The sequence below is a fragment of the Melospiza melodia genome, chromosome 3, assembly GCF_035770615.1.
Source record: "Melospiza melodia melodia isolate bMelMel2 chromosome 3, bMelMel2.pri, whole genome shotgun sequence".
Taxonomy (NCBI): domain Eukaryota; kingdom Metazoa; phylum Chordata; class Aves; order Passeriformes; family Passerellidae; genus Melospiza; species Melospiza melodia.
This window is the reverse complement of record NC_086196.1, coordinates 28,765,315-28,788,793: the sequence shown is the minus strand read 5'-3', so window position 1 is coordinate 28,788,793 and position 23,479 is coordinate 28,765,315. Positions and strand designations below refer to the sequence as shown.

The 23,479-nt window shown below is 38.8% G+C and overlaps 1 protein-coding gene across 1 annotated transcript in view; it reads left to right on the top strand.

Moving 5' to 3' along the window:
- TRDN (triadin) overlaps positions 1-23,479 on the top strand; it is a 224,527-nt gene that overhangs the window by 107,646 nt on the left and 93,402 nt on the right. The window contains exons 17-18 of the mRNA XM_063153340.1: positions 19,420-19,455; positions 23,053-23,106. Coding sequence (XP_063009410.1) covers positions 19,420-19,455; positions 23,053-23,106 — 90 coding nt within the window. The remainder of the gene's footprint in view (positions 1-19,419; positions 19,456-23,052; positions 23,107-23,479) is intronic.

The following is a 23,479-nucleotide window of genomic DNA, read 5'->3' as shown; positions in this document are numbered from 1 at the left end:
CATATACAAATTTCAATAAGCAACTGGTTTCTTTCCCACTGAATCATATGTGGACTGCATAAGTTTTCTTATTCAAGCGATTATGGATGGGAAGAAATAAGTAATTTATTTCTTAATAAATAAGTAATTTTGGAAAACATAAAAATGCACAGATTACCTGGGACAACTATCTTGGTAGCCCCATATTTAAATATGTCTTTTATAGTAGGGAGTTGTACACACTAGGGAAGGGATAGGGATAAAAGAGAATATTCTTTTACTAGTTAAGTTGCATATTTTAATGCATAAACACAGGTTTAAAAAGAACATAAGCTAACAATTCAAAAATCTTTTGTCATTTTATTCTGGTCCTAAGCTTGTATTTCACTTGAGAATACAGAATTGTAAAAGATTACATTTTATGGCAGAGCTGCAGCATGAAGTTATTAATATGTTCATCTTCACAAGCAGTTGCTAAATCCAGTGAGTCATCCTTTGTAGCCTAATGCTAGAAAGACACAAATTAGACAAACCAAGATATCTGCACATTTCTGTCCCTTTTATTAGCTCTGTAAGTTTCTGCATTTTTGGAGTTTACTAGCCTTTGTGTAAGAGGATGGTAATTCATAATGTATTCTAGCTGCACGTGTTGCTGTTATTCCTCTTTCAGCTTGTTCTTTGAATGCATATGGACTTTCTACCTTTGGCAGCACCCATTGTTATCCCTAATATGTTTTAAGCCTGAAATAATTGCCATATTTGATCAACAGAATAGTAGTGCATAACCCAGTTTTGAAATGAGGCACCTCGATATCTTTACATAATTTGGACACTGAAAATCAGCCTCAGAACATTTGAATCAGCAGAGTACATAAGCATCCAAAAGCAAAAAACACCTTCCAGTTTTCTTACCTTTTCCCTTTAAAAGGCTAGGCAGAGGCCATTGCATTGAGCACAAACTCCTCACCCTGGTTTTCAAACTCTTGCATTGCCTCTGAATGTCTCTGGTTTGTGTCGCATTTTGGGTCCCCTGACCTTTGTAATCCATGAAGCCAAGGTGTTTTCAGGGCAAGCTGCCTTCTCACTGCCACCCACACTCATCCCCACACCAGTGGGCAGCTCCTTCGGCTCCAAGGTCCTCCTTGCACCCAAGTCCCACTGCTGCTCCACACCCTTGCACACTTTCTCCCAGAAGACTCATGTCTGGCTGGAGGCCCATTAACCAGGCATTCCCTGTGGAGGAAGGGTGGCATGGACAGGCTGTCAGGCTCAAGAGAGAGAGAGAAGAGGTGCTCTGAAAGCACTAAGTGATAAAAACATCTCTAAAATAATGTTCTGAGAGAAGCACTTCTCTATATTCCTCTCCATCTCTCCTGGTCTAACAAGGAATGCTTGTAATTGCAAATACTGAATGTATTTTCAGATTAATATTTTAGATTGGTCCTTTGGTCCAAGAGACAATTTTATCTCTACTGCTACCAGAATGGAGGTTTTTTTATTGCACTTCATTAACTGCATCCCTGTGATATATTTATTTGCATGCCAGCTCACTCTTTCTCCAATTCTCTCCCCTGTATTTCTCTCTCTCTCTCCCCGCCCCCTCTGCTGCTGCAGAGGATCAAGAGTCGTCTAATATGAAATGTCCTCAGTCTTTAGTACAGAGCAAAGTGGATGATTCTTAATTAGCTTTTAAAAATGCTTTATAGATAAAACCACATTAATCCTCTGACCTTCAGCTCAGACAAAAGCATTGTGTTAATTGTCCTGAAAAATAGATAATTCCATTGTTACAAACTCAGAGGTCTAACTTAAACAAACATAACCATCAGAAACAAGGGTCTGGCACAGTCAGACTCCAAAACCTTTTACAAAAATCTATCCAGTGCTACTCTGGATAGAGGAGGAGCTGCATCTCCAAATCCCCAAATCCACTTTAAGGGGCTTGCTACACCTCAGCACATATAAACCTTTTCCAGGCTCTCCCAAAGTTTGTTCTGGTGCTTGGGACACATCAGCCCAGGGGGCTCCAGTCTGCAATCTGATTGAGAAAAGGGACTCTCTATGTTAAAGCTTAGTGTCCAACCCTACATGAAAATGAATATACAGAGTCTGGTTCTTTCAGGCACTAATAGTTTACTTGCAGATTTTTTCCTGATGGTCCCTTTCCCAGAGTCCGCAGCTTCTCTTCTCTTTCTTGAATCAACTTTCCTAGAAATTATATCCACACCAGCCTTTGTCTTTGTTGCAAACTCCTTTCTCACTTTGTTTTGGTTCTCAAAACAAATCACATATGTAAAATGAGCAATAAAAATAAGGCAAATATGGTGGCCGGGAGCATCACATCATTTCCTACCTAAAATTCTGCTTCAACTGTCATTAGTGATCTTCCTGTTATTCTTGAAATTTTGATAACAGATCTTGTAACTGACTACTTTAGGAAGATAGTCAGTGTCATTTTCTCCACTTTCCATATGGTGAAATTCAGGTACAGAATGCAATCCAGGCCAGTTGTCCACATATTTATCTTCTGTTTATGCATATCTTCTGAAAGAGAAACCAGTGCTAGATGGATTAAAGAGCCCAAATTTTTGTAAACTTTCACAAATTCCCTTGTGATAAACCCAGAGACATCAGACAATGCAACTGATGTCTAGGAAGAAAATGATTTTGCTAAAATCATAAAGCCTTATCAGCAGGACTACTGTTCAAGAGTCCCTTGGTTCTGACCTCAGGGACATATATTTTAAGACCACCAAACTTAAATACCACCCTGAGCAGTTCTGGTGTGCAGATCTACTTGTCCCAGATCAGGGAGCATGATCTGACTTCCATTTTGCTGTGTTGGTGTATGCATGCTCCCCACAGAGCATAGAAGCCCCTACAAAGGAGCACTGGAATCACTCCATAAATAAAGGAATTCGCTTGCAGCAGTTGCACACATATTTTTTGGATGCATCTCCCACACAATCACAGAATTATATAGGTTGGGAAGAACCTTTAAGATTATTGAGTCCCACTACTAATATAGCACTGCCAAGTCTAAGCACTAAACTGTATCCCTACACATTTGAAAATCCTTTAAATACCTTCAGAGCTGGCAACTCAACCATTTCCCTGGGCAGCCAGCTCCAGGGCTTGACCACCCTTTCGGTGAAGAAATTTTTCACAACATCCAATTGAAGCCTCCCCTAAACAGCTTGAATCCATTCCCTCCTGTCCTATTGCTTGATGACTGGGAGAAGAGACCAACACCCACCTCACTGCAATCTCCTTTTAGGTAGTTGTAGAGAGCAATAAGGTCCTACCTTGAGCCTCCTCTTCTCCAGGTTAAAACCCCCAGCCACTCCTCATAAGGTTTGTGGTCCAGACCCTTCACCAGCTCTGTCTCTCTTCTCTGGATGCACTCCAGTACCTCAATTACTTTCTTGAAGTGGGGCCCAAAACTGAACAGAGGTTTCAAGGTACAGCCTCAGCAATGCTAAGAAGAGAGGGACAATCTCTCCCATAGCCTGCTGGCCACACTAGTGCCAATGCAGGTCAGGATACCATCAGCCCTCTTGGCCAGCTGTACACACTACTGGCTTACTTTCAGCTGGCTGTCAACCAACATCCCCATGTACTTTAGTGCCAGTCAGTTTTCCAGCCATTCTTCCAACAGCCTGTAGCACTGCATGGGGTTGTTGTGACCCAGGTGCAGGACCTGTCACCTGGCCTCATTGAACCTCATACAATTGGCCTCAGCCCATCAATTCAGTCTGCCCAAATCCCTCTCCAGAATTTTCCTGCCCTCCAGCAGATCAGCACTCCTGCCCAACTTGGTATTGTCCAAAAAGGTGACTGAGGAGCACCTGATCCTTTCATCCAGATCACTGATAAAGATATTAATATGCTAAAGATGTATCTATGATGCATGATAATGTGTCATATGTTTCACACCAGGCTGTGTTAGCAGAGCTGGGGAGTGGTGATGTCTCTCTTTAGATACCACAGTAAATCTTTAGTCTCTGGGGGCTTAAAATTAGAGACACCAAGCTACATTTTAATTATGGCACTGTAACAACCAAGGGAAGTCTCCCTGCAGTCATGAAAAAAAGCAAACTAAAAGTTTATCTTGGACATAAAAATTGAAAACAGTATCTTATGACTGCCGCAAAACTGGGATAACCAGGTTATTCTCACTACTCTATTGCCCAGTGAGATCAAGACAGCAAGAAAGTCTGTCTTTAAGTTTGTCTTCTTGGAAGAAGAATGTTATTAGTAGGTAGAGCAGAGTGGAGGTGACCAGACAAGAAGCAAACATGACTGACCATGTACCAGCAAATTTTTGCATGGGTTGATCACAGATGCATTTTCTTTAAAGGATAGTCCGTGTAATTTGGAAACAAACCCACAATGATTTAGTAGGAAATGGAGGGCAAAGACAATTTTATACACCAACAGTATCTTCTTTGTTATTGCCCTGTTCCGGCAGGAAGAGAAATTCCCTCAATCACTTTTAAATTCCTGGTCTGAACAGCAATTTAAAAAATGCTTTTAATTTTGTGACTACCTTGTCTCAGCTTCTACCTTTTCAGTCTTGATATTAAGCCTTCCATTACAATAAAAGAACTGCTACTGACACCTGGTGGCAAATTATCTTTTTATTTCAATCCATATGCCTAAGGGGTTTTTTGTTGTTTCCTTTCAAATATGGCTATTTAAAAAGAGTTTGCTGAAGTAATGATGAACCTACTACTTACCTACCCATGCTGCTTATCCTACTGCTTTCATGGCTAGAAAAATGTTAGAATGTCATCTAAATGTAACACTGTTCTCAGAAGAATAATTTTGGAACGTAAATACTTTCAGTACAGCCAGAGAAGTAAAAATTAATTAAAATATACCATATTATATTATATACATATTATATTATAACAGAAGCTATAAATAGGGAAAAAAACATGCTTGGCTAACCCACTGATCTAGAGAAGTAGATGCATACCACACATCCTGAAAAGCTTTTGACGGATCTAACTGTAATAAATTGAATGTTTCATCGGGGATACAAATGTTGATCCTAGGTTTTTCCTGATGAGCAAGTGGGCTGTAGGAAGACATTTGTAGGAAGATGTCTCTGTTGCCTCTCAAGAACAGAGTTTGAAACTCCTCACTCTACCCTGCCCACTGCCAGGAGTGTATTTCCAGCTGAGTGTCTGACAACGTTAAGCAGCCCAGCTTGGACACTGTGATGTGTCTCATGTTCCCTTGTGTGAGAGATGCCAGCAGATGGGAGGATGATGCGTGTTTCAGAGGAGGCCACATTGTAAGGTCTGCAACAGCCAGTGAGATGTAGAGGCTGTCACAATTTATGTTGCTTACAAGGAAAAAATGGAATTGTGAAATTAGAACAAGAGAACCTAAGGTATTTTGAAAGTGGTTGATCGCATAAAGAAAATGAAACATGTTTATTCACAAATTTTCTTTCTTATTAAACAAATTCTGAGGAAAAGGTAAAAACTGAGTCACCTAGGAACTGGGGCGCACATGTAAGTGCTATGATGCATTTTGGAGTGATCAAATGTGTTTTCAGAATGGCTGCTACAGCAAGCAGAAGGTAGGAGTTTTAAGTGGTAGAACCCTGTCTGACTCTTTTTTTACCTTTTTAATTTTAATGATGAGAAGACACTGTATTGATTTGACCCTGGCCAGCTGCTAAACACAAACAGCCTCTCATTCACTCCCCTTTATCAACATGAAGGGGAGGAGAACAGGAAGATCAAAAATTAGAAAACTCATGGGTTGAGACAAAGACAGATTAATAAATAAAATAAAGAGGAGAAATACAAATTCTGTAATCACTCACCACCTTTCCAAGCAGACCAATGCCCAACCAGTTGAAGCAGAGGACACCCTTTCCCTTTTCTTCCTCTATTCTCAACAATTATTGCTGAGCATAGTATTATATGGTAGGGAGTACACCTCTATTTGGTGTATTCCCTACCATATATTCCCTGCAATTTGGTTCAGATGTTCCAGCTGTGTCCTCTCCCAACCTTTTCCTAGTAGTAGGCACAGACAGAGTGGGAAAAGGAAAAAGCTCTGATGCTGTTCAAGCACTGCTTGACAATAGCCAAAACTCAAGTTTGCTAACAATGTCTGAGTAAAATTCCAAACTACAGCATCATACAGGCTGCTATGAAGGAAATTACCTTCTCCCTCCCAGGTGAACCCAGAACAGGAAGCTACAGTTTACATTTATTTGCAGCTAAATTTAGAAAGATTAGGAGAAGAGACAAATGTAAAAATTAAGCAACAGAAATAATAAGCAATGAGTTGTTTTGTGATTCCTCTTGCAGATCAATGTATAAGAGCAATAATTAAGGAAACACAATCTGTTACGAGTTGAGACCTGTTTTAGGAACAAACCACATTAAAGCACACACACACAAATCAAAGGAGGAACTTAATGACCTTAGAACTGTGTGATCCTTCTCTAAGTTGTTTCTTACCAATATTCTTCTGACAGTTGTCTCTCCTAGACTGCTCATCCATCTATACATTTCTGCAGAGGTTTGGCTTGTTGTGAGTCCATGCAACCTTTAGCAAAGCCCCTGGCTCTGATTTCATCTTAATTATGATTCCAATTGGTAATATCATTATGTGAATCAATGGCCATACACAAAAGCCTATAAAACCACCTCGTTTTCCCAGATGGATGACTACAGCTTCAGGTTTCATCTCCTCTACTACAGGCCAATCCATTCCTGACTAATAACTTGCTCATGACCCTATTCTGCATGTCAGGCCCATTCTTATTTTTCCCTTCCTACTGCTCTTCTCTGGCATCCTATTCATAATTCACTTGCAGTTTCCTGACATTTTTCCATTAGCAGATGCCTCTGCTTTCACAAACTATGCATGTGGCCAGCAGCACTGGTAGCATTTACTAACCCACAGAAATGCTGGATTAGGATTCCTGCACAGTTACCAGCAAGAAATGTAATTTATTCTTTTTTCTCTTACACAAACAGGGTTTAGGGGCATCTCTTAACTTTGATAACAATTTCCTGTTCATGGGGCTTTGTACAACAAAATCACCAAAAGAGGAGATGGAAATGACCTATTAGGTCATCTAATCCTTCCTTCTGGCAATGCAGGATAATTCCTTACAGAATATCTTCAAGTGCTTTAACCAGTTTAGTTCTAAATGTCTGAAGTAACTAGGCCTCCATCAATTCCCACAGAAGATTATTCTACAACCTCATAGACCTCACAGTTAAGAAGTATTTCATTCCAGTCTGCCTAAATTTTCCCTTGCTTAATTTTATCCCATTACTCAGAGTTATGTTCTCTTGTGACACCCAAATATAGTCTTTCTAACCTTAGGGCCCAGTTCCCTACTGTCTCATGTTTTATTGGCACTTACATTTACATCTGGAAGGTAGCTTTATAATGGACAAGGTGAATGGAAAATCGAGGTTGATACTTTTTCATACAGACATGAAATTATAACCCTTGTAACAGGGGACACTGACCGTGGCCACACATCACCAGTCTATAAAGCACTGAAGAGACAGGAATTTGCATGTAAAATTGGAGGAAGAACAAAAAAAAGGCACTTGAGTTATTTACAAAGTAAGGATTTTTAGTTTTTTTCCACATAGAAAAATAAATTATTCAATTCATCTCTTCAGAAAGAGGTAACTTGGTTATTGTGGATACTAAGTACCTTTGCAGAAAAAAATAAGAAAAAAGAAAAAATATTCTGGCTACAACAGCTCCCTTTAACATAGTAGGGACAGTTAAACAAGAATGAATGACTGGGAGCTGAAGCTAACTGAATCTCAACTGAAAATGAGGTACAGGTTCTTAACACTAAGAGTGATAAACTACCGCAGCACAGGGTGGATATTGCTTTCCCTGGTGTCTGCAGAAGATGATTGTTTACCTAATGAAAAATACACACCAGCTGAAAAGGTGCCTAGCTGAAATATAGGAGTCTCTGACAACAAAATGTCAGACTAGAGAGCCTGATGGTGTGTTCTAGCCCTGAGCATTACAGAGGGAAACCCTCAGAGATATACATAATAAACTAAAAGAGAATGCAGTGAAGAGTCAATGCAGGAATGCAGCTGGAGACAACTGCCTTGCAGGTTCTTTGGAAAAACAGAAATTCCTTTCTGCATTACTTTCATAAGCCGAGCACATGACTGGTAGTCATCCTCTAAGTATTTAGTCTTCCATGGAAAATAGAAAAGCCTGCTTTCCTAATTGACATTTCCAGAAATCCTCAAGACAGATATGACTATTTGGTTAAAATCAAATTGTGTCTCCCCAAACAGATAAAAACATAACAATAAAAATAGGTTCACTGTGAGGGAGAAGAGAAAAAATTCTGGCAGAATAGAGATGCAAACACAGCAGGAAGGCAATTGCCATGGTCTTCATATAACTTGTTGTTAAGACAAAAGGCAGCTCAAACATGTCCTTCAAAGCACTTGGTGGACTTTGAATTCTATGTTCCATCATCACCAATGATTGACAACATGATTTTAAAGTATGCCTAAAGATGCAGCATATATATCCTGGTGGATATACAAACACATCACAGAAGGCCAGACACATAACTCCCATTGATTTTCTGTGAGAACTGAGCTCCTAAACACCTCTTCTGCTTTTATAACAAGGACTGAGGCTGCAAAGTCACCATGGTGTTTCTGTGCCCTATTACCTATTGAAAGAGTTTTTCAGCTGGGAATGGTAACTTTAATCTATACCAGAACAAAACCAAACACTTGTGTCATTCCAGGGCATGGTTATCTTTCAGTGTTCAAAAGACAGAAATTAGATGAAAGAGAGAAAGAGCTAGAAAAATGTTTTTCCTACCTTCCCCTTGTTTCTCCTTCACCTCACAATAAGAACTGACTTAGTCTTAAGATTGACTCTCCATTGCAATTGATGAGGTGACTCTCAGGTGGAAGACTCAACTCCAGTTTACTTTACTAGGAATCACATTAGTGGAAATTGATCCTTTCCCATTCTTGCTCACTGTCATGTAAAAAAAGGAAGATTTTCTTGAACCATTAATGTTTGATTAGTCTGTCCATATCCCAGGAAAACTGAGACCCTTGTGCCCAACAGCCTGGCAGTGTCTGTGGGGGGATGAATTGTAAGAGAATAGAGATAGTGCTGAAGGCAATCTTGCCCTTGAGGGGTTGCAGCTGTACTAATTACCACAGAATAGCAACAGCCTTGCCCTTAATAGGTCACAGCTGTGTCCAACAAGGGCGAGTGTTATAAAAGAGTGGGTTAGGTGTGTGAGAGGAGAGTTGGGATTAGCTGGTTATGCTATGAGGGGCAAGGGACAGGAAGGAGTCAGCTGGCCATGTGGAAGAAAGAGAAAAGGAGTCAGTATTGTGAGGAGGTGCCTGTGAGAACTCCCAGAGAGAAGGTATGAAAGCTTTACAGTAGGGTGATAAACTGATGGAGATAGTCAGTTCCCATCCACTGTCAACTGGTGCCAAGCACCAATGCTGACAAGTGTCCCATTATGGGGACTGTTCACTGAGCATTTCCAGATCAGAGGGTGCTTGGACTGACTTGTTCAGGGTCACATGCCAAACAGAGAGACCCCCCTCCTGGATCCCCACATCCTTACCTCTGTCAGTGACTGCTTGCACACATTAAGGACTCTCATTAACAGCTCACAGAATAGCACTCCATTAATAAAATTGTGACAGTTTTAGGTTGAAGGATTGCCAGTGATAGTGTCTGACTGCAAAAATGTATTCAAAGCAGTGTATGAAGGAGATGATCATTCAGCATGCATTGAATACAGCTCTTACCCAATATGTGTCCCTGTGGGGGAGAAGAAAGGTTCAGGCCATTGACTGAGCTCAGAAGTTATGATGGAGTCTTCCCTGAATTCTGGTGATTCTTAATTTTCTTTTGTATTATTTATGTACATTCAGGCAGAGCTTGAGTGAGTGTAGTCATGCATCTATGCCTTTACTCAGTGAGGTGTGGGTGGTACCTTGGTGGTGGGTATATCAGTATAATATCTGAGATAATCTTGGGACTGGGACATGCATCAGTCCAAGGAAAGTGATTTTACCAGAGCTGCTGACTTAACAGCAGGTCTTCTTCCCTAATCTCTCTTGGTTTTCAGCTCTTATGTGGGTAAGCCACTAAAAAGTACCACCGAGTTCCCTCCCGTGCAATGGTTTTGACAGAATCTGGATGCAGTCTCCACTCCACCCTCTGTTTAGTCCCCCTCAGATTGTGTCGTGTGAGAGAGGTTGGGTATGTTGACCACATTCCATCCAGGAAGTAGCAACAGTATTTTCCCCTGTAATTTCCAGATTGGAAATATTTTTATTTACTCCCCATCCCCTCCTGCCAACACCCCCCCCCCCCCATGTTGTGCAAAGAGATCTCCAGCACAGAAAAAGGTGACCATTCACTGTCTGCTGCAGATGCCCTGTCCATGAAATGTTAGTAGCAGGTGAATAAATGCAGTGCACTTTTCAGTGGCTCTTTTGTAGAGTATTAGGAGCTGAATGCTTCCAAGTCAACGCTGAGTATTGTTCCATCCAGATCTGACATTTTGTGTTTGTTCTTTTCTATCTTGGAATATACAAAGTAGGGAGAGATGTGAGGGAGGCAAATGGTGAATGATGTTTGTAAAACCTGGTTGGCAAAGAATTAGAAATGTCAACCCTTTAATAAATATAGATAAAAGGGAGGGGGCTTGGGTTTGCACTACCACTCACTTTTTCATGAGTTGGCGAGAGAACTTTGCTTGAGCAGAGAAGAGTAATTTAGTGTCTGACAGGCACCTCTTTTGACACTGTACTGTCAATCTCATAAAGAACTTCTTGGGGAGATATGATACTAGAAATAATCAAGCATGAATGTGACAAATAATCTAAAACCCACACAGGCAACAAAATAAACAATTTGCCTTTAGACTTTCAGGTGTGCAGAAAGATCTACCTGTGCTGTGCAAGCAGCTGGGTGGCATAGCTTTAATTAAAGAACCTAATTTTTTTCTTTAACTCTTTGCTGGTCTGGGGATTAATGTAATGTTTATTTTTCCAGTCACATCCAGAAATAACAGGATTAGAAGATGCCTATGCCTCAAACTATACAAAGTTAATCTCTTTAATGAAGGAAAACTGTTTTATGCCCTCAAAATAAGATGTGTATCTGAGTAAGCAGGCCTGATATTTGGGATAATTATTCTATGTTAAATGTCCAGGCACAGATACATCTACCAGGTTGAAATGACATAACTATGCAGTATTATTTTCTGCTGTTGCTAAATAGACAAGTTCATGGCTTGACTCACAGTTAGGCAGTCAGGAGGAATGTTCAGAGTCTGAGATCAGGAGGATTTTTTCTTTTCTTTTGCTTTGCACTTAAAAAGAAAAAATATCTTTCCCTTGACCTTGAAATAAAGCTTTAAAAGCTTTTACTAAGTTTTGATGAGCACATATTGGATAAAGACATTCATGTCACTGAATTGAAAGTATACTTCAGTCTCTCGTGTGCCTTTCCCCTATAAAGGTTCATAGATCAGAGGTATTTTTGACTTAAAATATAAGCCTTTACCCTTCCCTTTTGGTTATGATCCTTTCAGTAAATGTTCCCAATGGCCATGCTTTTCTCCTGACCCGTTTTCCAAGAAGCAGAGCCAATTTTGTGGTTTGCTATGTTACTCTGAGAGCCTAAGTCAGATAAAGTATTATTGAATGATTAGGAAAATAGAATAGGCAAATGTTCTTTAACGGAAGAGCCATACATAACTGTGGTTAGAAAATCATTGACTTTTAGCTCGATTGCAGTATGTTCTGCATGGAGTTGCTTTCTCATAGATTCTGTCTCATTTATGAGAGTGTAATTAGATTATTGTGTCACCTATAAAGATTAATGGATGGACATTTCTTTATTTAAGACTTACCTTCTCAAAGAGTGAGAATGTTGACAGCATCTGTATTCAGACATAAGAAAATATCTTCTTCCTAGTGATAATGCCTATAGATGCAATCTGTACATCTATCTATCCAACAGACAGAAAGAAATGGACTTGTATTGAAGAGTACAGAAAGAGATATCACAAGGATGCATAGCATGCATGCACTTAACAAAGCCTATTCTAACCAAAAATTCTCTTCTGAATCATTCAAACAGTATTGGTGCTGAGCTTTATTACAAAAAGTTTAGAGTGCATCCTCCAGCTGTTTTAAGCAACAAAAAAAAATGCTAAAGAAAATTCTCATCTCTTATAATATTTATGCTAATTCAAACAACAAGTTATTCCAGGAAAATATCTGATTCCTAAGTTTTAGGAAGTAATGTTATTACTCACATTTGCTACATAAAATACCGCTACCTTTTCTCGAAAGGACTGCAGTTTCTGGAATTAGCTGCACTTGCAGCTTTCTGTATGTGGACGACTGCAATCTCATATCATGCTCCTGAGTTTTGCTTTTTTAAACCATGCCTGAATAAGATCTTTTTAGGCTGTAAAAGACCTTTAAGCTTATTGAGTCCAACCTTGAACTCATCACTGCCAAGTCCACCACTAAACCAGTCTCCAAAAGAACACTTGAAATACCCTCAGGGATGATGACTCAACCATTTCCCTGGGCAGCCTCTTCCAATGCTTGAGCATCCTTTTTGCAAAGAAATTTTCCTTAGTATCCAATCTAAACGTCCTCTGGCCCAACTTGAAGTTATTTCCTCTTGTCCTACTGCTAATTACCTGGGAGAAAGGCCAATCCCCATCTTGCTACAATCTCTTTGCAGGCAATTGGGAGAGAAAACAATAAGGCACCCCCAGAGGCTCCTTTTCTCAAGGTTAAATCAGCCCAACTCCCTCAGCTGTTCCTCACAGGGCTTGTGGTTCAGACCCTTCACCTGATGTATTGCCCATCTTTGGACTCATCCCAGTCCTCCAATGATTTTTAAGTGAGGAGCCCAAAATTGAAGAGAGGATTTGAGGTGCAGCCTCACCTGTGTTGAGTACGGGGAGATGATGCCTGCCATAGTCTGTCTGGCCACAGGAATTCTGATACAAACAAGGATACTGTTCATGCATGAGAATGTATTTAACATGAACAAGTTTCTACCTGCTCTGCAGCGAGCGAGACTGAATTCATTCCAGAAATTACAAAGTAGAAAGGAGAAATCACCAATTAGTGGAACCACAAACCACTATTATACTTGAAATTGGCCATTCCCAAAGTGCAGGCATTTTCCTTACTGTAACTGAATCACTTGTCTGCTCACATCCTCCCTCTACTTGCTTTATTTTTTGCTCTATTGAGCTAACCCTTTTAATGATCTTGGGAAATCTGTTTGAGATAACATTTAGTATTTCATCTGTGTGCACTGCCAAAACACTTTCTGAAAAGCTCTGGGGCTTTAGGTTACTATCTGCTTCTGATGCTCTGGTGCCCAGGGCTTGCAGGCACTCATTGGCTGCACTGAATATAGAGCTGCCTTGGAAATGGTGGTGTGAGGAGACACTGCAGAGACAAAACAGCACCTCCAAGGGCTGGTGATCAGAAGGGACTTGGAGACATGAAAGAAATTTAGAAACTATCAAAAAGCCTGCTACTCTGAGTGGAGAGGAAATATGGACAATGCTGAGGTGAGACGACACCCTTCTCAGAGAATGGATGGAAAGTTTTGTGTTTTTCCTGCTTCAGTGAAAAATGATCTGTCCACCTTTAAGAGTGCTATCACCAATTTTCCATTGTAATCAACAACAGAGGAATTTTAGTTAGCTAACTCCTTTTTCTACATGATTCAGCACCTTTACATACCGTATCAGTTATCAGTTCATTTTTAAATTTCTATCTTATATTCCAGTCTCATGTTGCTTCAGGAAATTTGATTTTAACACCTAGAAGCTCTGCATCTGCCTGTTTTACTCAGCTATAATAACATTATCTGCAGTTTTCCTTTTTTTTTTTTTTACATGCAGAAATCTCTGCAGGCAAAAGATAGCAATGCAAAACCTGTAGTCTGGGATTCAAGGCTTACTGGTCTCTGACAATGAATTTCGTTGTCGTTCCCATTATTCTCAAAGGAAGATAGTTAAACTCTGGTCAGAGAGTTTATTGTTGTCATGTAATGGGTCAGGAACAGCTCTGAAGCAGAGGTGGCACTGTACCTTGCTTTCCCTTGTGCACAACTTCAGCCTCACTGGTGAAATGAGGTACCTTTCTCATGCCCACCAAGAAATGTAATTTTGGAAAGGCAAGTGATTTTGCCAGAAGTTGTCACAGAGCATATGGCAATGCCATGCTCAGTGATTAAGTGTTGGTCGAACCACAGAACTTTGCATGTGGGAGAAATGTTGATATCTCTAAATAGCTCTTTTATTCTGTCAAATTGTAGGGGTTCAGTGATACTAAAATTTTAATCCTAGATTAGCATGAGCAATTTTGATAGAGCCTTCATAGATTTTTAAGTCTAGTAAGGAAAGAAATATTATTTCTTTATTTCTATATTGTAGGGAATTTTTTAAATCTTTATTGTAAAATGGACACATTACACCAGAAAGGTGTAATTACTCTGATATAACACCCCTACATGTGGGCATTTGCTGTTTCAGAAGTGCCTGAAATCAAAATTTAAAAAAACTCTAAAAAGCTTTTAGATGTGGTAAAGTAAAAATTACTTCAATAATGCCATGTAATTAATGAAAAATTATGAAAAATAAGTTAAAAAGCAACTTAATAAGAAATTCTTAAAGGCATCCCAGGAATGAACACTTCCCAGAATTCTTGGAATATTAGATGAAATCAATACTATATTGTGGAAAATAGTTTTAAGAACTCCAAGTAAATGAAAAAAAAAATATTAAAGCACAGTATATTTTAATAGAAGGTTTGAAAATTCTTGTTTAATTACTATATGCTCAACAGCAGTTCATTTTGAAAAATGCTCAGCCATCCAGTGTCTGTTCCTCTTTTACCTCTGTAAATCACATTAGCTACAAATTGTGCCACTTAATAAATTGTTTCCAAATTCTGGTACATCTGCTAGCTTGGGAGCAGACAGTAGTGAGACTCGTCTCTAGGCGACTTTAATTATGTTTTCCATTCACATGATGGAAGTTCTCAGCCATCAGAGGCCACCTGCTATCATTTTTATTTCCAGTCATGTGAACCCTTGATCAGGGCAGCACAGGGAACCTTAGCTGTCATACTTGTGAGATGCAATGTCATGAAAACTCTGCTATTGCATTGCACTTGCAAAGCCAGAACCAAGCTCCCAAAGCATGCACTCGATTGACTGTGCTTTGGTTGGTAATAACAGCCAGGAGTTTATGTTTTATTTCTGAAAAACCAACAGAGTTTTGACTTCAAAACACTGGAAAACATTATTTTTATTTTCAACACAATTATTTCTGATTCTTGAAGTTTCTGTTCATTTTTCTGCCATCTTCTCTTTTTATTCTGACTTTTAATCACTAGATTAATTGAATACCTATGTCAAAATAACAACAGAACCAAGAAATGAGGCAAGATATGTGTGAGTCTCACTAGGAACATTCTGCTTGGAGAGCTGTGGTCACATTGTGTGAGGCTTTTTCATCACACAACCTATTTTCTGTGGGTATGTGCAGACCACTAGCCAGTCAGCGGGGTTTGAGTAAGTCCATTCTAGTACGAGATTGTCAGGTACAAAACAGAAGTTGAAAGTGTTAGCTAAGGTTTTGGGTGAGAATTACTCCTTCAGTAACTGCTTAACATCTTAATTTTTTTCTTTTGATTCCATGAATCAAATCTTCCAGAAGCATCTGGTAATTCCCTGGGGTCTTGGTGCTTAGTCCAGATCAGCAGAGGAAGAATCTATGGGGTAACAGCACATTTGGTTAGGACATTAACCTCCATTCAACTTGGACGCTGTGGTTGCCCACTGATGTTGAAATTATTTTCTGTTTGCAAATTTGATATTACCAACATGTTCTTTTCTAAGCTTCCAAATAGAAAGGCTGTTTTAGATACAACATATACAAGAATTTTTCTAATTAGGAGGGTTTTAGCTATTATTTTAGCATGGTACATCATTATCTGAGCTATCAATATACTGTCTGTGATATACTCATTTATCTGAATAATACTTTAAGGTTTTCTTAATACCCCTAGGTATGTTTGAGTTAAAGATTTTTAGGAAAAAAAGACACAGAGAAGTCTTTCATCAGAATACAATTTGAGACTCGTTAATTTCCCAGAACTTCCTTTTAGTTATCAAAATTATAGGTTGCATGGAGGAGATCTCCTGTTCTGAAAGGTACAATGTACACTGTATTATAAATCCATTGTTAAAAAGTTGTAAAAGTTTTGTGAACCCCAGATCTGGAATTCACTTCATAGCAGTGTTTGAAATATTCCATTTTGGAAGTTTTTTAAACTCAAACAACCAAACTCTGTACCAGAGCACTGGGGCATCCTTGTCTAATAGCTTATTACAAACCTCCTAGGGACTCACTGCCATGAAAGGCACTGTATAAGCTTAGAGGGATTTTTTCCTTGCCCCATGTGTAGTTTAGATGTCATTTGCAGTTAATGTGTACTGGTAGTTTACTTCAAACGAATGCTGATTGAGGCCTGAGGAAAAAATCTAGCTATGTGCTAAAAAGAGGAAAAAAAATAAAATACAATTTTGCTGTTCTACTGAGATACATCTGTGCTGGCTGCCAAATGCTTGTTCCTAGTTTGAATTCAAAGCTGATTGTTATAGCCTGTAGAGATAAGAACAAAGACCATATTTGTTTAAATATTTGGTGGTTTTTAATAAAATAATATTCTAAGTATTACTGTACTTTAGTCTTTCACAAGAGTCAATAAAAGAAAAACCTGTTCATTCACCTGAGGAGAGCTTTTACAAGCGTGTTTACTTTTTAAGAATATAGACCAGAATACAATTGTCTTCTAATACCTCCAGAGAACAACTGTAAAAAGGGTGCTTTAAAGTGTTCCACAGATGATCAATTATTTCATCAGCTTAGCCTTTTAAAGTCTGTTGCAGGCTTTTTCAAGAAAAGGAAATTGATAGGGATGTCAGAGGTACCTAAATCTTTGAACTGCACAGTATTTGTGTGGTTTACTGGCGCCCTTTAAGAAGACCTAAATATCAAACGTGTCTTCACATGTGTCTTCCACACTCACATAGCTTAAAAGTTAAACCCTAGACCTGTGCAAAGTAACAATGAATGAGAGCCATTTCTCACTGTCTCAAACTGCACCAGTATAACTTCTTGGCCAATTAATTTTTGGTATTGTTTTCCATTGAGTTGATAAGCTATGTGTCAATTGTGCCTTATAGCAGGTAACCATATTTAGGGACTTCAGAAGTCCTGATCAGCTGTCTTTCCTTCTGCAAGATCTACCAGTTGTTTCTTTCTTTGCAACTTGGTGATTTATTTCATTGAAGTGTGTAGATGCAATTGCGGTATACACCTTCAAAGGTACTTCCAGGGTTCAAGGTCCTACATAGCCTCCTCTGGACAATTTTCTGTTAACCACTCCAGCCTAGCTGGATAAATACAGCTTTAGAAGTCAAAAGTGAGACCTTGGCTTGAAAAGAATATCCTGACACTATTTACATTTTCATATTAATAAGTGCTGTTGGAATCAGGTATTGGTAATTTTTCTGCACTTTAAAAACAAACAAAAATACACAACCCCCAAAAATTATAAGATTTTCTTACTGGAAAAATTGTCCAGCTATTTACTATATGCTATATATTTCAGATGATGGGAAAACACATCGATTCTTTCAAAATAAATTATGGGTTTAAAATATACGAAAGTATGTTGCCCTAATAAATGGCAACTTATATGAAAAAAGGAAATAAATAACTTGAAGGTTTTATTTAGATCCAGTCTGTTATTGTAAATGGTGCTGTCAATTTATTTATTTTTTTTTATAACCTCCAGCAATGGAAGATTATTGTGATAAATGATTCATATCATTGCAATATATACCTTTCAAAATTTCCATATCTGGCAACTAATAGGCACTTCTTGAAGAGTTCAATAGGCTCCTCAGCCAGATAACGTGGCTGGAAGCTGCTTCATGATTAATTTCATCCAAATGTGGTAATTATCATACTTTGAAGAAATGCCTGCAGAACATGCTTTCACAGAGAGTTAGCGGAAGCAGAGGATTAACCCAGAAATAGTTCAGAGCAACATATCACCCAAGTAGAAATATATTTTCTTCCAAATTTTTCAAGATTATTAGACTACTTGGCAGTCATTTGCATTACCTTATCTCGTATCAACTTCTCCACAGCAATTTAGAAAGCAACAGAAAAAGAAGCAACTTTGTATTATTAGCAGTAATGGGATAGTCTTGGATTTACAAGCAATTTAATTTGACAGTTTATGCCCCAAAGTATTTCTCATATTAGTGTTTAAGAGCACAATTCATTTATTATTCAGATATGTTGTGGACAGAAGAATTATCCTGCCTGTAGTTAATTAGAGATGGCATTGGTTTCCTTGTAGCCATCCAGAGGAGCATCTTCTACCGCTGCTCTATGCATGCCTTTGCTCCTGCCTCACAAGATCCCCACGAGTAATTTCTTGGTTGTACAGGTGAGACTAGTGAAAGAGCTATGTGAAACACCAAGAATTTTCCTAAAGATGGGTAATTTTGTACCCAGTTAAAAGCCCTGAGGTAGAATAGCACCAAAAATTATAATGGAGAGTGAAGCTATCTCTGCATATTTCTGCATGCTTATATTACCCCAGTAAAGATGCCAAATCTCTCAGCAATCAGAAAAAAAAGTCCTGCAAAAAGGTTGCACAAAAATCCTACCTTAAGTGAGACTGAACAGCCTATTTAAGTATTTCTGGTAGATTGCTTGGCCATGCTGCATTTTGATTCAGCTAAGTAATTTCAATTTTATTCAAGTCAACCAGGGGTGAATTTTGCCTGCTACACATGGACCATATGTAGGGCTGAGTACCTCTAAGTTCAAAAGGTGTTAGGTGGAAAATCTACTAAAGTAGGCCTCAGTTATGTGATCCACAACTGCAGTGAGAGTGCCTTTCATTACATCTCTGTTCTCAGGCTGCTAGCACATCCTCCCTTGTGTTCCTGCAACCTGACCACGTGCTCATGGTGAGTAACCATAGCACAGCTGCTGCATGTAAGCCATGGTAACTCAGCCATGTATCAAACACCACAGATTACCACACCAAAATTAAACAAAAGTGTTTAGGGTCACACAGGCTTTCCTGTATTTACCCTTAGGATTAAATTAGTGCCACTGTTCCATGGAACAAACAGAGGTGGAATGAATCACTGTATCATTGCAATGCACTTTATAGCAAATAAGCTGTTTCACCTCCAAAGCACATGCTGCACTTTTCTGTCTACCTTTTCTCTACTGTGTTTATGCTTATGTGTTTGCATTTTTTTCTCTTACAGATAAAAAAGAAGCTGCTGTATCCAAAGAACTCAAAAGTAAGAAACTACTATCTCTTTTATATGCCATGCAGTTTCAAAAGTTCGTTTCATTATTCCAAAAATAATATTTATTGAGTTGTTGAAAATACAAAGAAGAAAGTAGCTACACCATTTATAATTGAAAAATGACATGTTTACATTTCAGCTGCCTCCTACTTTCTTAATCCGTTCTTATCCTGCTTCTAACTGCACACTCTTCTTTGTGACTGACAGTTTTGCCTTCCCCTCTTTCCTATCACTGTCTTCAAAAACAAAGGTTTCATAGGGGAGGAAATGTCAAATTGAGGTCTCAGCTGAATGTGATCTCAGCGGCAGCAATTTTCAGGAGAAGGCTGGTAAGGCCCAGAGTTGAACATGCCAAGGAAGACCAAGTTTATCTTCACAAATGCAAAACAAGGGTCCTGCCTGTCTAGGTGGCTCTGGTTCCAACTAAGAAGCTTCTGCATCTGAAGAGAGATGGTAATTATGCTCTTCTGAGAAAATAGCCCAAAATGCTCTGAGAACTTGGTAGTACTTAAAAGGGAAGAGCTACATCTTCCTTTTCTGCAAATTTCAAGTGTCAATGCCTCAACACAGTAGGGACAGTAAGACAGTATCTTTGGTAAGACTTCATCTGCTCAGTATTCTGTTCTGAAAGTTCAGCATATAAAAAAATTAGGAAAAATATGGGGCTTCAAAATCTGATTCAAGTTCACAATTAAAGAGTGCACTGACTCATTTCCATGTATGAACTTTCATGACTTCTATGGTGTTACATGGGTTTGCAAGGGTTCCTCAAGGGGAGAGAGATAGACGAGAATCTTGCTTCATGATCAGAAGGCTGGATTTATTAATTATGATATAAAATACATCAAGACTATACTAAAAGGAATAGAGAGATAAGTTCAGAAACTGCTAAGCTGAGAATAGATTAGGAATCTAATAACAAAGTTCTCTGTCCAGCAGAAAGCAAGGACAACTCTCCTGTGAGTGGTCAGCAAATCCAAACACTCACAGAAGACCAATCACAGCCGCACCTGTTGCATTCCACAGCAGCAGAGAACAATTGTTTACATTCTTCTTCTGGGGCCTCAGCTTCCCAGAAGGAGAAAAATCCTAAAGAAAGGATTTTTATGCAAGGATGTCAGTGACACTATGGCAGAACAATCTCCTGCCATCCTCAGTTTTGCAGCAATTTATTAAAAGATTTCTTTTGGAAATGAAAAAAAAAAAAAAAGCTTATACTTTGCGTTCTTATGCAAATTTTGCAGAAATATTTAACAAAACATTTCATACACTTACTCTACAAGTAATGTCCTGTTAGTGAAATAAGAACCTGTTTTCAAGCAGTCTTCAATTACCTATTAATTTGGAGACATAATTCCTCAGAGCAGCCTTTGAGTGCCTAAATGGAACCTGCAGGAGAGCTGGAGAGGGACTTCTCACAAGGGTATGTAGTGACAGGAAAAGAGGTAATGGCTTTAAACTGAAAGTAGGTTTAAATTGGATATTAGGGAGAAATTCTTCACTGTGACAGTGGTGAGGTTCCACAGAGAACTGTGGATGTCCCCTCCCTGGAAGTGCTCAAGGCCAGGCTGGATGGAGTTTAAGCAACCTGGTCTCATGGAAGGTGTCCCTGCCTGGCAGGGGGTTTGAAATGAGATAATATTTAAGGTCCATTCCAACCCAAACCATTCTGTGATTCCTTTCATGGGAGAATTCCACAGCAGTTCTCATAGCAAAATTTCCCATCTCTGCCACATGAGTGATATTTTCAGCTGAAGGTAGCGCATGTAAAGATGCAGAATCATTAGCACTTAAATAATTTGTGAATAGCATACTGGAAATAGTATGCTTGCAAAAGCCATTTTAAACTTTGTGCACTTTTGTTCTAATGCTTCTTAAAAACTATACAAAAATTAAATAAATTACAGAATTTTTTAGTCAAATATATCCTTAATTTTATTTTTTCTCAAAGTTATTTTAATTTCTCAGATATTAAATATTTAAAATCAAAATATTTGTATAACACAAAGAATCGTTAGGGGTTTTTTCACAGATGTTATAAAAAAAGGTTTAAAAATTCAATGTCAAGCATACTCTAGCTGAGAACTCAGAGGAGGATAAAGGAAAGAGTCTTGCTATATTGTGTTAGGTCCATTTGACACTTGTAGAACATGTGTGTTGGACCTCTTGTGCAAAAACAGGCACTCAGAAAAGGGATACTGAGTAAATTCTTCTTCAAGGTCTTCTACAAATTTGCCTGAAGGAGGGGTGAGCACCCCAAATAATTACAATGCAGTGATAATAACTAAGTTAGGATATAATTATCAGCTGTGGGCTTTTAAGTGGATGGAAATAAAGCAGTCCATTGCACATGCAAAGTATATTTTGTTTTCATTCCGTTTCACAAGACAATCTGATGCATCTTTTATGAACTTCTCAAAAGACTGGAGGGGAAGGACTCAAAATTACATTCCTGATTTAGCCATGTTCTTTTTCATTGTAATAATGCAGTGACAGATGTGCAGGTTTAACTAACATTTTTTGGCATTCTGTAATTCAGCTTGTGATTAACATTATTAGTTATTTCCTCTCGAGATGTGAAAATGTGAATTTTAATTTAAAGAACCTTCTAGTTGATACAAAAACATCTTTTATGACCATTGGTGAAGTTTAGCTTATGGATATTTGTTAAACTATTGCGGTTTAATTACAGTTTGTTTTGGTAGTTCATGAGGATAAAAGCAATTAACAAAATACTAATAAAGAGTGAATAAATCTAGTAGGTTATTTAGGTAGTAGGTTACTTATGTTCTGTATGGGGCGAAGATTCCCCAAATCCACATGGGGATGCACACATCATATATCATTGGGACCTTCATTCTCCAAGGACACACTCTACAAAGACAATATAATGCAAATGCTTCATGAAAAGACCAAGAGCACTTAAATGGCCAGACAGGGCACATTTCTCTGCTAGGAGAATACAGCAATTGCTCTTCAAATTGCAGGATCAAACACGAAGGCATTCTCCTAGTTCTCCTTCACTCTTCAGGATGGAGGGATATTCCAGATGTAGCCAACTCAGTGGATGTGCTTTGTTGAAGCAGCCCAAGTTCATCTCTTCTAACCAGGGCCAGTTTCAGACTAGGGGGAAGGATGCCACTGTGAATAGCGGTGGGATCCCCTGAGGTGCCACTACTGGATGCACAAGAGTGAATCCTCAACAGCTGCCAGGGGCTGGCTCAGGACCTTCTGCTCTCCTCGCTGCAGGATCAGATGCAGAGGCTCCCAGCACACAGCTGCTGCCTGAGGGGCAAGGCCATGCTGGAACCCCTGCATGCCTTCTTTCCTCTGCTTTGCCAACTAGAGAGCAGAAAAAGCTGAAAGAAGAAATTCAATGCCTAACAACCAGAGTTTACTAGCCCTTCAGCGGGTTATTCTTTCATTGCCTTTGAGTTTATTGAAAACAACTCAGCCCTTCTCCCTTTGGTAATCTCTTTGTTTAACTCTTCAGTTAAAAAATATGTTCCTGGAAGCCTTTCCTCAGACTACTGTGGAGTTTTTAAAATACAATGCTTTGTATTAAATGGTTAATTTATTTTTTTTAAGAGCCAGCAAAAGCTCCTGCAGCCAACCCAGCCATCAAAAAAGCAGCAGCACCAGGTAAAAAAGGAAAATGTTTGCATGTTATTTCTTGTACTCGTGAACCAGTTTATTGCATCATAGCACCATCTGCTGGATTGCACATAAACCAGTGGTTCTTGTCAGTTTTTGGGATGATTTTTTTGCCTGTTTTGCTGTAAATCATTGTGAAAATTTGCTAAGAAAAGAGCAAATATGTGTATGTGAAATATTTGCTAAGAAAAAAAGTATTTAGCACTGATTTCTAACATTATGTTTGCTTCTTGTCCTCCCATGGCAGATGTGAGGTGCTATATTGGGCCATTCTATAGGGCCTGAGATAAAAAAAATTAATCTGAATGTAGAGTCTGATTTTAAAAGCAGTATTTATAGAAACTATTTTCTGTGTGAAGCT